Genomic DNA, 12692 nt, shown 5'->3' with positions numbered 1-12692 from the left:
TTCCAGACAGCAATCACTTTTGAAATCTCTGTTGTGAAGACCAAAAGAAACACATGCTTGGATACCCTGGCCACAATTAAATAATTAACAGAGAGAAGGCGGGGAAGACTCTGTATCCAGCAGTGATTATTAATGCTATACTATTTCAATCTGAAACTATCTTACATTCCTAAATGGGTCACATCACTGTTAAAAAGAATGCTCAGCCTTCTTTTAGAATGCAACAGCTTTACTGAAATATGTTTTTACCATATGTTTTAATTAAAAATGTAGGAGTGTCATCCAACTAGGTTTTAAGGACTGTTATATGGGTCAATTTATTAAATCAAAAGCAGCAGAAACAATAAATGCAATATCCATGAGAAATTACTTTAATCCAGCTTGTTTGAAATTCCCTAAGCTTTTTAATGTTTTTTTGGCTGAAATGTTTGCAAGAAAGAAAAAAGGTCACATTAGGCATTCAACACCATCTGAAATGTGGACTAAGAGTGTAGCCAAGATTAAAAAACACAGCATAACAAAAAAAAATTACTCAAGAGTTGAAGAAAATGCCTTATGGAAAGGCAACATAAAGAGGTCAGTAATTCTCTTTTGCTTGTCTACCGGAAGACTGGGAGGTGATTTGAGTATTGTGAGTGCCTTCCTGGGGAGAAAATAGAGGTTTTTAAAGAGTTCCTTAATTGAGCAGAGAAAGGCGTAACGGGGAAAATGGGCTAGATATAATCAAGCTTAAAGTAAGGGATGTTTTTAGCAGAGATGCAATTAATTCTGAAACTAACAGGGAAAACAATGGATTTCCCACCACCTAACTTACATTCAAATGTTGTTTTCTTACCAAGGGTGTATTATTGGGAGAAAACATCAGACATTTTAGGGCTGGGTTATAAACAAGATATATAAATAGGAATTCAGATTGAAAAAGCACTCAATGGTTTAACAATTTCTTAGGAAAGCTGGTGTTGTGGCTCAGTGAATATGGATTTTCATCCAAAGCATCTGAGCAAAAAGGCAAGGTACAACAGAAGCATCTGCATGTGCATGCGTATATGTAAACAAAAAAAAATGTTCAGGCTCTCCTTCTGCATGATAAAGAAGGAAATATCATCACAAACCTATTTTTTCATTTACACTTTGGGAGTAACTCAGATGTAGAATTTCAGGCCCTAAGTAATCTACAGCCCACAACTCCACCTTATATCAAAGGATTTTGCTGTTTGAGGTCTTCCTGGTGCCACCTGGACCTCAGAGTCCCTGTCCTAGTGTCATGACCCAATTCTAGACTGGTTCCCACTGAACAGATACCTAGGCTCTGTGTCAGGGTCTCTCCTATGAGTAAGAGCCAGCACTGCCCCAGCCCATCCCGCTTATCTGACCCAACTTTTAAGGCAACGAGCCTGATAAGCAAGCTTGGTTTTAAAAGGTTCAGTGGGGCTGCTTCACAGACAACAGTGTAAATCACAAGCAGTGACACTAAAGGAGGGATTCTTTGAATTTTAAGTTTTGTCTCTGAACAATTTCTTTACTGAACAATTGATCTTGTGTCCCACATTTGGGTCTTTGGAGGATGAGAGGTATAAACTCCATTTAACACAATCAATAGCAATATTCCCCAACACCATGGAAGCACTATTGTATTTTGGACCATTATGGCGAGACACAATTGTAAAAATCCAGGCTTTGCTGCCTGTGATAGGGACTCCCTCAGCTGGAGGAAGGCAAATTACTTTCATGTGAGCAGGAAGAGAACAAAAGGAGAAATAATGCTTTGAAACATTCAACAGCCGATTCTTTACAGCCAGATGGAAAAGCTCTGAAAAATATCCCCTCCATTAGTTTTTGGTGGTCTCAAAGGATGAGATTTCACTTGAATAGAAAAATTAATAATTTTTATAGCATATACATTCCAGTAACAAATGAGTAACTTGCCGAGAAAGGAATGTGATATTCTACCTGTGTTGTGGCAATGTTTGTTCCATCGGTGACCTCCACAGTCATATTATACATTGACCTCTGCTCTGCATCCAAGGGCTTTGCAATGACAATGCTGCCCATTCCCTTCTCCGCGTCGAAAGAACTATCGTAATTTCCTCCTAATTGTTGCACAAAAATACAATCAAATTAGCCAACTCTTGAAAACTTCCATTGCAAGTATTCCTAAAAGTGGGCATATCTGTTTAGCGTCATCCATCTTAATGGCCTCTCTTAGCAAGCACAGTATGCCTAGTGATACTTCTTTGTTCATAACTCATTTATATTTCAAAGCACAGTTTGTATATTGAAAAGCAGATATCATTAAAATGCATTGCCAAAAAGAAAGAATAAAATTCTAGCAGCACATTTAAGTAAACCATAGCTGAATCTATAAAAAGAATCACGGCTATAGGCCCCTAAGATGTGTGCCCTTGTAGTTTGAGTAATGAAAAAGAATAATTATCTTTTTGTATAAAAGACATTTCAAGAGGGTTTTATTCTACAAATCTTATTTTCAGGAAATTATCACTGATACTTCTGGGTGCAAATACCATCAAATGAGTTTTTAAAAGTTACAATTATAATCAATTAAAAATGCAAATAGAAATTTGTTACATTAATACCAAGGACAATGATAATTACTGGCAGCAAAGGTCAAATCCTGCCAGTCTTTCTGGAATTATTCAAATAGATCTGACAGGATACACAACATAAATTCTTTTTAATACACAAAAACCCCTCACAAAGCACTTTTTTTAATACTAACATCCCCTTTTCCTGTCACACACTGAATGATGCAGCAGTGGGAAAACCCTCCTGAGTGCTGAGTGAAAGAAAGAAAAGAAAAAAAATCTATTAATAAATAAAAGAAGGCTATAAATGATATAATCTCAAATATATTTCAGATTGAAAGGTTGCAAGATTTGTCAGCCACAGCTATAGTTTATAAAATTGAACCACTAATTATTTTCAAAAGTAAAGCACACACTCCCTGCTGATAAGCTGTTTTCTGACTCACTCATCTATGAAGTGTAATTTAGTATTAGTTGAGTCTGAAATTTTTGGAGGCTAGGGACAGGGAGAGGTGGGACTCAACACTGCTGACAGACTCTTAAGGTATATTCACAACACAGCAATTCAATGCCAACCTAGTTCTACAGAGATGAGAAGCCTTTCAAACCCCACTGGTTACAAGACTTGTGTAACAGCTGCTGAAACCTCTTGAGATGAGGCCCACAGGTAGAAAAATACCCACCCCATTGACTTAGCTCTGGTGAAATATACATAAAGAGAGATCTGTGTGAATGGCTAGAAGTTAACAAAAAGGCTCTTTAGGGCTTGGGACTGAGTAGAGAAGAGGAGAGTCTTCCATACTCTCCTGTATGCATGATTTGCTGACCAGAAACTGGCATTATTCTCAGAAGCAGTCATGCACTTAATGAGAGAAGGAGGTTTTGGCATTTGAAAGAGTTGAAGATTTAGGAGGAAACACAGCAAAATCACAGCCCCTGAATTTCTTAATGTGAAGAAACCCTCACTTCTACCTTTTACACAGGCTATTGCAAAGAAAGAGCAAAGTGGAGGAAGTTTTGCTCTGTCCATTTTTGTCTTGAAAGATATTCAAGGATGGGTAGAAGAAAATGGGAGGAAAAATAAGAATCCAGGTGACTACTGCAGAGGAAAGGTAGTACTGGTGAACTTTTTGCCACTGAAATAATCCAAATGTAGTTATTTCAGATGTCCCATCAGACTTCCATGTTGAATGGATGTATGTACATATATATACAGGTCTAAGCCTAATAGATTTGAAGTAGTTTTCCAGGAAAACACTGCCATTGGATCTGTTGTCATTTATGATGGATAGAAACATTGCTTATTCCTTATCGTCATTCTGCAAGCTGTCCTTGATATTTAGGCAATAGCATGTCATTTGTACATTTATTATACCTTTGGTGCTCTTTTTAAAATTTTTTTTAAAGTTAGTCTGGAAGAAAAAGTTTCTCTCTCCCAATTAATGTTTTAAATTGATTTACTTGAGAAAAACTGCACCATGAAAACCTCCTTTGAAGAAAAGAGTTTGAGATTCATGCAAGGAAATCTCAGCTGAAATGAAACTAGCCTTGGGACAGTAGGCACTTTACAAAGAGAATGTTTCATACTGATAACCATGAAAACAAAGTGCAAGTCTATACTTTGAGATGCTTAATAACCATCTTAATGAGCAATCAAAAATTACATGCTATCAACTGGCACACACTTCCAAAAAAACCTGCCTTTAAAACTTCCACGAAGTAACATGGAAGGATTAGCAATAAATGTTTTAAATGACCTTCTGCTGGCTCAGAGCTGGATTTTCAGGCACCACATAGTCTGCTGCAAACAGACCAACTTCTTCAAACCATATCCATTTAGTGAAGTATACATGAAGTATACTCTTCACCTAAAAGAAGAACTGAATCCATCATGCGAATTTTTTATACACTATTCACATCTTCCAAAATGGTCTAGTGACAAACAAATTAATCTTGGTTGGCAGCCACCCCAGCCTACACCTGTAACTAACCAGGCAATGCAGCTCATTTTACATTGAATCATCTTCTATTAAACAAGGCAGAAATTGCATCAAACACTGAGGCAGAGATGGATCAGAGAACATCCTGCTGTGAGATTTGTGATTCTAATCTATTTTGGAGTGAAACCCTGAATTATTCATGATTCAGTTTTTTACATTTTAACAGACCATGGTCAGATGAAGAACCATGCAGATGGATGAACGTGTTTGGGAATACTGCCTGAGATATTGGGTCCTGCCTCTCATCTGCAGTACTGGAGGCAGTCTGCAAATGGTTTGTGCTGCTCCTCAGCCCTCTTATACACTGCAAACAGGTCTTCATATGATAAATGCTTCTGAAGCTGCACTATACTCTGAAGAATTCATGAAATACACAAAAATGCTATGAAAGTTGAACATTAAGAGTCTTACAGATGTGTTAAGTCTATGCAAGGCCTACCGTGAAGTTAAGTCAATGTAAGGCCTACTGGAAGCATCCACCACAACCATCTCTGAAAATCAGGTGCTGGAGTTGCACACAGAGAGGGGTATCATTCTTGCGTGAAAACAAACAGGAACCTTCTCTTTAAAATTCTTGCAGCTGGGAACTCCACATGAAGTCACTTCCTTCTGAAGGTGCCATGTAGAGGCTGGAGGGCTGAGGCCCTAGGAGATGACAGCTGAGAAGGTGTTGGCTTCTGGAGTACTGGAGGCTGTTTTTGAAAGCCTGACGCTGTGTCTGTACCAACCCTTTGGAACTGAGCTTGTCTGCAGTGCCATAAGCTCCCACAGGATCAGTTTTTACAATTTTATTATTGTCCATTTAACAGTTTCTTTGATCACAATCTTCAGATGAAAGAGGGCTAAGGATGATGGCACTTTGTTCAGCTGCTCAGTTTTATTAATGCAAATTTTCATTACTTATTCCACTTTCCAGCATTTGGCACATGCTTTCGTTTTTATTGTCTACTAAACCCTGCTTTCAGATACAAGATATGTAGAAGCTGTCTCTGCTAATGTGCTTGCAATTGCATTAGGAAAGAAATATTTCAAATGAAGATAATAAATTGTGAGTTCCTCAGGCACTTTGGGAAAATCAGTGACAAAGAAAGCAAGATGATTGAACTGACAATTTGGCTAGACAGGTTGTCCTGAGAAAGCATTTTAATATCGAATAACCCCAGAGAGATGTGGATTAGCTGTTGTCTACGGTATCATTTCAGGCTAAAATGTAATGCTGATACATCTTCAATACAGTTTAAAGACTTCCTTTAAAATAATCTGATTAGACTGAAGTACTTTGAATAAGATTTTATGAAAAGTCCACATCTACTTTAAATGCCATCTTTGGATGAGAAGACTTATCATGTCGGAATAATAAAAATTCATCCAGAAAGTACTTTTTCTCTCTAATTGATTGTTAAGATTCCCAAAGTCACCTAGCAGATAGTTACACCTACACTTCGGACACCGAAAGTTTCTGAAGTGATTTCCACCCTTACTTTCTTGAGGCTGATTTTCTGCATAAGCCCTGGAAGCATTAAATTTTTAGAACTAGTAATTTTTTATGTCGTCTAAAAGCGTATTATAGTTTATATAGGATTTTCTAATTCCAGCTGTTATCAATACAGCTGTAGAAACAGCCCCTGGTACAAAAGATCCTATTAGCTGGCCCTGGCTGCAGCTTTCTAGAACAGCCTTTATTTTCAGTTTAACAGATGGTATAGTACAGTTAAGAAAGAGATCTCAGGAAATTGAGGTGAGAAACCTCTGAGCCAATAGACTCTAAGTTGTGTACTTGGTATAAAGTTGGTTACATTTTCTGTTTGAATCCAGACTGTTACCTTTGTTCTTACCTTATTTCTTGGCTTCATAGTCACTATGAACAATTTTTTTTTCCCCCCAAAAGTCATGTGTGCTTTGGAAAGAATTAATTTTCCTTCTTATAAAAATGATACCTAAAAACTTCCAAACCACTGAACCTTGCAAGGCTAACAAGAGAGGTGCAATGGACAGGCCAAGGAAAACTTGAACTATCCAAAGGGATTTCTGGGGGTCAGCTGAAGAATTGGCCGAAGGCAAGACACAATCCAGATCTTGCATTTCCACAGGATGTGGGCTCTGCATCTCTGTCCCCTTCTAATGTCAGTGCTGGGGTTTTTAATTTTCAAGCATATTCTTCTTATATTGCATTTTGCTACAAGCAGTTAATTTTTTTTGGTAGCGCTTTTCCTAGATGTGGTTCCTTTTTGGTAAGATGCTGAACCTCCCCATGTTCCTATCAGTTCCTGATACACACTTTAGGATGGGATCATGCTTCTGGGAAAAATAATTTTCTCCTCTGAGAAGAAAACCTGTCAGCAGATCTGGAGGATTTGTAGGCAAATGAGCGCCATATGAGGACTTTTCCCATATTTTCCAGTGGGATGATCAAAAAGGCTGGGATTGAATACCACCTCAGAAATATCTGAAGACTGTAGAGGATCAGACTTGTTCAGTCTTAGATGCAAAGATGGATATCCCCAATTCAAACACTGCTAAAACCTGGCAGGAGTCTTCCTTCACTGGTAGATAATGAACAGCACACAATGTTCCATGTTCAAACTTAACACAGACATGAGATACGGATATCCTCACACAAATCTCATTTGGCCCACCATGCCATGATGGACAAATGCAGAAAAGAAATATGGGAGAGTATCTGTTTTAGAGAACAGTCCTCTAAACCACATTTTCTCAGTGCAGAGAAGATTCTTACTTGTCTTGTCAGCAAAAAAGCTGACAGCAGTGAACAGGGATGATAAACTGAGACAATTGCTACAATTCTCCCATTGCTCAGGGAAGTGAATCAGAGCAAAAGGCAGGAAACTGACTCACCCTGAAACTCAGAGGTGAGGCTAAAGTACCTCTAGGAATTTCGAAAAAGAAGCAAAGCCAAAATTTTCATTTCTTTTGTTTTCAAGGAAGATGAAATAAACTTAATGACTGTCTCAAGAAATAAAAATTCAACTACAGATTTTTTAAATCGTACCATAATAAATATTAGTAAAACAACAGGCAAATATTTATTCTTTTATGTACTATATCATGCTAAGAAGAAAGTAATGTAGACTCTGAATTTTAGATAAAACTACTGTAAAGAGAGTCAAAGCCTTGAGTTTGCTGCTAAGAAGCTGAAAGCAAGGGCATAAAAAGCAGAAAAAAATCAGGAAGGTATTTTAGATAGTTCTCAGAGAAGATTATTCAAAGAAGGCTAGGGAGCTACATGTTTTTGACATTAATGAAAACTTGCAGCACTATGACTTAAATGGACGATTAACTAAAATTATTTGATATTAAAATTATTGTCATTTAAGCACGCTTGGTAAAATGTTCTGATGTGCTTTCAAAGCTTGGCTGCTGTTAGAAAGGCACAGGCTGGGGGAGGAAGCAAAGATAGAGGGAGGACTGTTTGGGGAACCAGAGAGATGTTGTGCAACATGCTACTTAAGCAAAAACTAGCACCATGCAGCTTAGCTCCAGTGTTAAAGTAGTCATCCCATCAGTAACAAAGAAAAAACCAGAAAGGGCTCAATTTACCTGGTACAAATAAAGGTCTCTGACTTATCTAGGTGTTCCCACTGAAAATTAGTTTCTTATTAGTGACTGAATAAATTTAATATAACTGATACAACTTGTGCTTACGTCTTTCACATTGTGGGATCTGCATGAATTGAGAATGGCATTGAATGCAGTCTGAAAACAGAAACCAGGTATGATATCTCAACTATTCCCAATTAAAGAATAAACAATCATCCAAATATCCTGTTCCTCTCTAGTCCATCAATGGAAGATGACCTTCCTGCCTGTGCAACATCTTCCTCTCTTGGAGCTGATTAACTCAAGAACTTAAAGAGCTACCTACAGTAAATACAATTAAGGTGCAAAGTTAGGCCAGCAGAACACGTTATAGCCAAACTTCATCTGCTCTCCCTCTCTTTTTTTTTTTTTCTATCTGGGAGAAAGTGCATGTTATGCATTAAAAAAGAGATCCTCTGGAATTCCAATGCCCATTTAGTTTGAAAAGGTCATAAAGATAAAGGTCAAGCTGCAAACTCTATATTAAACCATGCCTCTACATAAGCCTTCAGGGGTTTTGTTGACATTACTGTGAACTATGCACAGAGGTACAGAATCATGAAATACCAGATGGAGCAGGATCAGGTCTGGTTTTACAGCAGCACAGAAACCATCTCTTGCATCAGCAGTTGCATACAGCTTTCTATATATGACAATTAACTTCTACAACTATTCCACATCTTTCATTGGGCTTTTCAGCACTAGACCTCAATGTTGATGATATCAAGGAACAATTAAAAAAAAGTGGGGTTTGACACTGGCTAAAGGCAGCAGTGGTAATCGAAATACACAGTGTTCTGTCTGTAAAACTCTCAGGATGAGTTTTGTCTTTGCTCCTTGCATGCTGAGTGTCTGGAACAACAGGGTCTTCTGCATGCCCAGGATTGTTGGCTATTCCTGTTGCAGAAATGAGTGCTGTTGGGAGTGCTATTATTTATAACAGCAGCAATATTTTATGATAATATTCATATGGTTGCAGAACCAAACTGGATGGTCAGGGTCACCAATTTCTCATTAAATCTAGCAAAGCTCTGTCTCAGTGACCTCTGCAGTGATGCAGCATCTTGCAACTTCAGAAGCTACAGCCTACAGGGAAACTACTACAATTGTTTAAATAGGGAAAATCTTCTAAACGTTTTCAACTAGTTTAGGCATAAAGGCCACATTAAATGACAGAAGCTAAAATTTCCTAATGTTTTCCCTCTCATCTCTGTTTGGTAGGCAAAAAATCAAATAACATTATAAGGTGTTGCTCGATTGAAAGTGACTCTAATGATGAAAAAAAAATGTAGCAGAAGAGCAGGGACATCCCTCAGGGCAGCATTTTAATGAGAGTTGGTCAAGTTGCCATGGAAAGGACCAAAAGAAGTCTAGCAAAAGGTTTAAATAGGAAAAAAACTGTCAATAACATCAAAAAAGATGGATTTGTCCTGGGAGGAAAGGGTCAGTGAGGAAGGGAATGGAAATGTAAACATTAGCTAATAAACTGCATGTAGCATACTGAAGGAACCAAGGAAATGGCAGGAAAACTGTAGGAAACATATGCTGTCCTCCCCCAGGGACCAGTAAGAACCCCAGGACATGGTTGTAGCTTTGGGTTTAATTTTCATATGACTGGCACATCAGAAACCGTGCTGCAAAGTCAGAGAGGAAATGGTGATGCTTCTGTCTTTCATCTGCACAAACTGGCAATAAAAGGTGGCTGAAAATGACTCTGACAGATCCTTTCTCCTGTGGTCCCTGTCCTTCCTGTTGGCTAAACCCATTTGTAAATAACGATGCTGAAATGGAAGCCAGGCTTAATCCCTGTAAATAAAGACTGCTGATGCACACTTTCCACTAAGACCATGGCAAAGGCTCTTTGCTTCTCTAATACTTCATACAGCATTTGCTTTATAACCCTTCATTTAAATAACTGCACTTTATGCAGATGCACTGTTTTACATCCAAAGGTATGCAAACATTACGTACAAGCATCTGCAAATATGAAGAAGCACAATAATTTTCCAGGGGAAATTCTCACTTCTGAGATGTTAAATTAGTTATTTTAAACAACATTAACTAAATCAGCAGCAGAAGTGGGGAAGAAATGCTGAGGAACACTGACTCCCATTTCTCTGCTTCAACCAAGCGAGACCCCTTGCTCCCTGTCATTTTGGCACCTAATGGCATTTCCCTGTGATTTTAAGACTTCTGTGGCTTCTCCTTCTTTTTACTAAGGATGCTTCTCCCTCCCTATTTGTATAAGCAATTTTATGTAAGGCAATTTTGTGGTTGAAATCTCACATCAAAACACATTTCTCTGTTTCAGCTTGCATTCAAGACAAACTTTTGGTGTCTCCATTTGTAACCCATATGTTGAGGCATCCCATTCTGTTTCACAGTTAAATGGATGGCACTGGACTGTGAAAAGTTTGAATTAATTATTTGTGATAAACTGTGGAAAATCCGTGAATAAAATGATAATAATTGGACACAAATACGGTAAAAGCTGTCATAGAAAGAAATGCAGCACATCCATGTGTCGCATCGCATCCTGTCACAGGCACTTATGAAAGATGTAATATAAATTGTCTCAAAAAAACTTGCAAAAAATAAAAGGCAGCCTGGATAGTTGTATTTTAGCAAATGTGTTTGCACTAAGGGTACCTTCTGTTGAACAGTTCTGCCCACAAGCTGTCTGTAGAATATAGAACATCTCTCGAGCATGCTTGCCACCTTGAAGCAGGGCAGTCGGAAGCAGAAAAAAAAGAACAGAATGCAGAAAAAAAGGTGAAGAAAGAGAGAAATGAGGGACAGCAAGTCTAAGTACCATAAATACATTTAGAAATGAGATTAGCAAAGTATGACAATAGAATTTAAATGACAGACAACATTAAGATTGCAGTAAATAACACAGTATGAAAAAAAAACCAATTCAGCCATACAGCGCTTTTTTTTAAGCTCAGCTAAGGAGTCATAACAAAAGCAGGATTATTATTATTATTATTACAGTTATCACTATATTAAAACAGCATTTTCATTTTATCAGTAGGAAAATGGATTTAACAGGGGGAGGGGAGGAGACAGTTCACAGTTAGTTTTCTTGCTCCCAAAACCACACAGCCATACGCTTTGCTTCTGGGGTGTCCTCCTGGCACCACTGGCGCCCAACTTACCCACGATATCGAACCAGAGGGGGATGTTCGAGGGCTGCACAGAGACCAGCCCCACTATCTCGGTCACTTTGTCGCTCTCCATGATGGTGAAGTTGTAAAAGGGCTCGTCGAAGGTCAGGGGCACGGGCGAGGGCACGGGCCTCTTTATCCACTCAATATGGAGACGTGCAGTCGAAGACTTTTGGGGCCGGCCATTGTCCACTGCTTTTATCTGGCAGGCACAAAGAAAAGAGGGCTCAGGCTGAGCATCCCAGCTTGGCACTTCAGACCTAACTCTACTGCAGTGCAATGACTGCTTGGAAAACGGCCCTTGTAATCCTGTATGCAAAATCCCACGAAAAAAGACAAAGATAAGCACTTATTTCTCAGTTCTCACCTTTTTTTTTTTTTTTGGTTGGTTTTTTTTTTTTTTTTTTTTTTTGTTGGTTTTTTGTTTTTGCATTTTTGTTTAAGAAATGCTGATGTGAGGACTCTTGCAGATGCAATTCAGACAATCCTCACACAGATACTCCTCTCTAGAACCAACTTTCCTCTCTGATTTCATCTTGCACCCAGCTCCCTCCTGCAGCAAAGCTGGAAGCTTTGTAAGGACCCTATGTGAGACCATGCATTTGTAAAACATGCTCACCCAGAGCATGTCTGACTGCTTTCAAGGGGCAAGCTTTCTGTTGCACATAAATGTTCCTTATATTGCCTTCCTCAATATCTTTCATTGAATTAAATAAGTTTCAAGTAATTTCCATCCTTTCCATTAATTATAATGAATATAATTTAAAAATTTGTTGTATTTTCTTTTCTTTCTTTTCTCTGTCAGGTTCATTAAAAGCTGCTTTGATTGGTGCTAATTCTTCTTATTATAAAGTCCTCTAGAAAGATGGATAGACTTGATATTTGTGTGGCATGCTTAATGGATTTAGCATATCAAAAACAAGACGAGCAGCAACAAACACTGGGCTTAAGAAAAAGCTGAATGCAGGTTATAAAATGGGTGCTTTGGTGGATAACATCAGTGTTAAACAAAGGGCATTTTTAAAAAAATGGTAATGTTTCTGGCTATATAGGACCACTGGTGAAAATACTACTGGTGTTAATACAATGCTATAATATCTTTTAAAAATGGGATTTTTTTTTTTCTGGAATATTATGCCCTATTTCTTCCTCTGGAAATGTGTTAAGTGGGTTTGATAATAACACTTGTCACCCTGCTCCATTCCAGGCAGGCAGACCCTTTGTGAAAAGATGGTGAGGGTGTGATGAGCAGTTTCTAGGTAGAAAATCTTAAGTTGCTGCATTATAAGAAGGTTCAGATCTCAAACACGACTTTGAGGTTGCTAGAGGGAAAAGTACTCACTCACTTGAAGGCTGCTCTACTCTGATTCCTAGGTATTTCTCAA

General features: G+C 38.2%; 1 protein-coding gene across 1 annotated transcript in view; it reads right to left on the bottom strand.

Annotated features, from left to right (window-relative positions):
* FAT3 (FAT atypical cadherin 3) overlaps window positions 1–12692 on the bottom strand; it is a 401226-nt gene that overhangs the window by 94865 nt on the left and 293669 nt on the right. The window contains exons 6-7 of the mRNA XM_063394467.1: window positions 11299–11509; window positions 1951–2090 (exon numbers count right to left, since the gene is read on the bottom strand). Of these exons, the coding sequence (XP_063250537.1) occupies window positions 1951–2090; window positions 11299–11509 (351 nt within the window). The remainder of the gene's footprint in view (window positions 1–1950; window positions 2091–11298; window positions 11510–12692) is intronic.

Source organism: Prinia subflava, chromosome 3, assembly GCF_021018805.1.
Source record: "Prinia subflava isolate CZ2003 ecotype Zambia chromosome 3, Cam_Psub_1.2, whole genome shotgun sequence".
NCBI classification, from domain to species: Eukaryota; Metazoa; Chordata; class Aves; order Passeriformes; family Cisticolidae; genus Prinia; species Prinia subflava.
Note: the sequence above shows the minus strand (reverse complement) of the source record. Positions and strands in the feature narration are given on the sequence as shown.